The sequence below is a fragment of the Aethalodelphis obliquidens genome, unplaced genomic scaffold (genome assembly GCF_003676395.1).
Source record: "Aethalodelphis obliquidens isolate GAN/ISIS:26980383/991018 unplaced genomic scaffold, ASM367639v1 scaffold7, whole genome shotgun sequence".
NCBI lineage: Eukaryota > Metazoa > Chordata > Mammalia > Artiodactyla > Delphinidae > Aethalodelphis > Aethalodelphis obliquidens.
In genome coordinates, this window is record NW_020837951.1 from 24218430 (window position 1) to 24220964 (window position 2535).

General features: G+C 49.1%; 1 protein-coding gene across 1 annotated transcript; it reads right to left on the bottom strand.

The window, feature by feature from the left end:
- Positions 1 to 815: 815 nt before the first annotated feature.
- ACTL7A (actin like 7A) lies at positions 816 to 2132 on the bottom strand. Its single transcript, XM_027105986.1, is given in 1 exon segment — positions 816 to 2132. A coding segment is annotated over 1 exon segment (1308 nt). The 5' UTR covers positions 2124 to 2132.
- Between the last annotated feature and the right edge of the window lie 403 nt (positions 2133 to 2535).

Below are 2535 nucleotides of genomic sequence, written 5' to 3' on the forward strand. Positions count from 1 at the left end.
AGAATGGCTGTGGGTTGCATCCTCATGACCTTAGTGCTGATAACCCAAGATACATCTGCCCCCAGTTTTTGAAAGGGGGAAATCTATATAGCACCCATTCCCTGAAGAGTTTTTCCCTTAAGATACACATATCTTGCTCATAATACACTAGGTTTCAGCAGCCAATCACCATGATGGATTGGTAAGAACTGGTATTGAGACATAAATAACTATTGGAACTAAAAGAAAGTACAGTTAAAGCAGGCATCAGACATCTGCGTCAGCTCTTTCCAAGCCTTCAGAGTCACTGATCAAGTGTGAAATGCACTCTGCTGCTTTGTGGGCGACTGAACCATTACAGCATACTTCCTGTTGGTGTTTATTGAAAGGGATCTTCCTATAGGCCACAACAGCATTTACTGTATCTACCTAATCTATCTTTATCCCACTCCCCCTTCCAAGCAGAGTTTAACAATACTGTAGTACCTAAAGTGGGGAATATACAAAATAAGGCACAGAATAATTTTAGAGGTAGTTTCTCCCCCAAATACTTAAGCAATCAACCTATAAAGCACATCTTTTTGGTCCATAATCCTTCCCCCCTTCTCCCCCCCCCCCCCCGCTGTTGTTTTGGCAAATGGACATTTTAAGGCAGATGCTGCATGCATGAAGTTCTCATTGCGTGAGGAAATAGAGAAACACGCTGTGGAGGGAAACGTGAGGATTGTTTAATACTGCGGGAGTGAAACGGCTGGCTCAGCTCTCTCTGTATGGGACGGGTGCTCACCCAGCAAAGCTGACGCACGGCCACCACAGAGACCATGCTTCATCGGAGTTCAGAAGCACCTTCTGTAGAGGAAGAAAGGCCCGTGCTCCTCGTACTCAAAACGGTGGACCCACAGTGGTTGGAAGCTCTGAAGCGATGCTAGGATGGAGCCACCCGTCCACACCGCAGTGTCTCTTTCGGGCAACACGTTTACCTGGGGGGTGTCATTAGGACACATGCTGTTCAGCTCCTTCTGCAGACGGTTAGGGAAACCACTGAGCATGCTGCTCCCCCCACAGAGTAGGATATTCCCCATGAGGTCTCGTTTGAGGGCGATGTCACACTTGTTAAGGCAGGACACTGTCTGGGTGTGGAGGCCCAGCTGCATGGACTTGATCAGAGAAGGCTTGAAGAACATTTCTGAGCAGAGGAACCTTTCCTGGCGCAGGTATATCTCCTGCCCATCCGGCAGGGTGTACTGGATCGTATGCTCAGTAGCTGGGACTTTCTTCTCTTCAGTGGGGTCCAGGGCCACAAAGCAGCATTTCTTCTTGATGTCCTCCACAATGCCCAGCTGGTCCTCAGTGAAGTGTTTCCCCGAATTGTTCATCAGGCCCATCAAGTAGGTTGTCAGGTCAGAACCCGCATAGTCCAGCCGTCCGGTGATGCTGGGCAAAGGATAGCCCTCGTAGATGGGAACTACGTAGGACACACCGTGGCCGACCTCCACAACTAGGCCGGAGGTCCTTCCGTAGGAGTACATGGACAGGCGGGACTGGTAGGCGATATGCATTGCGGGAGTTTTGAAGGTCTCAAACAGCATTTCAGCATACTTCTCTCTATTGGTGTGTGGGCTCAGGGGTGGGTCTGAAACCAAGACCGCGTGCTTCTCTGGGGCAATCTTCATCTCTTGACGGAAGAGATAGTCCCAGATATCCTGCACTGTATCCCAGTCCACGATGATGCCATGTCGCAGAGGATTAATTAGCTTGAGACGAACCTCTGGGTTGACAAGCTCCTGCCCCACGAATGTCTCCTTGCGATTGTCCCCGGTTTTGGCCGTCTCCATGTAGGGTTTGCCCACTGTGGATGAGATCACGTGGGTGGGCTTTGGCAGCCCGGCAAAGCCACATTTACAGTAGCCCGTGCCAAGGTCCACGACCACTGCTTTGGTCGACTCTAGCTTGGACTTATTATTGACCACAGGTGATTTCGTAGGTTCTTCCGGCTCTGAATGGTTACGGCGAACCCGCACTGCCCGCTTCGCTGGGCCGTCCTTTAAGGAGGCAGTCTGGAGGACCTGTGTCTGCAGGGAGGCCTGTTCACCCATTCTCTCGGAAGGCCCAGCCCCTATGATTGCCGCCTGTGGAGCCTACATGCTCTCAAGAGCTATTTTGCTCTCAGAAATTTCCTCAATCCCACTGGCCTCAAGGCCTGAAAGGCTTAGAGGGCAACTTGAGAATTTCCCCAGTGATGACATCACTGATTATGACATAATCCAGTGTCCCAGGGCTTTCAGGCTTACTGGGAACCTTTGTCCTGTCTTAGGGTGGATTTGAAAGCGTTTTTAAAGTGACTTACTTTTTTCTAAATTTTTTAATAAACGAGGTTTATCCAATCAATTAATATTTATTGAGTGCTTGCTATGTGCAAGGCAGGCAGCCGTGAAAAAGAAAGACAAAAATCTCTGCCCTTGTAGAGTTTACATTCTAGTCAGTGGGGATTGGGGAGAGACAGACAATAACCAAAATAAATATATGTTAGAAGATGTTAATGGCAAAAGAGAAAAG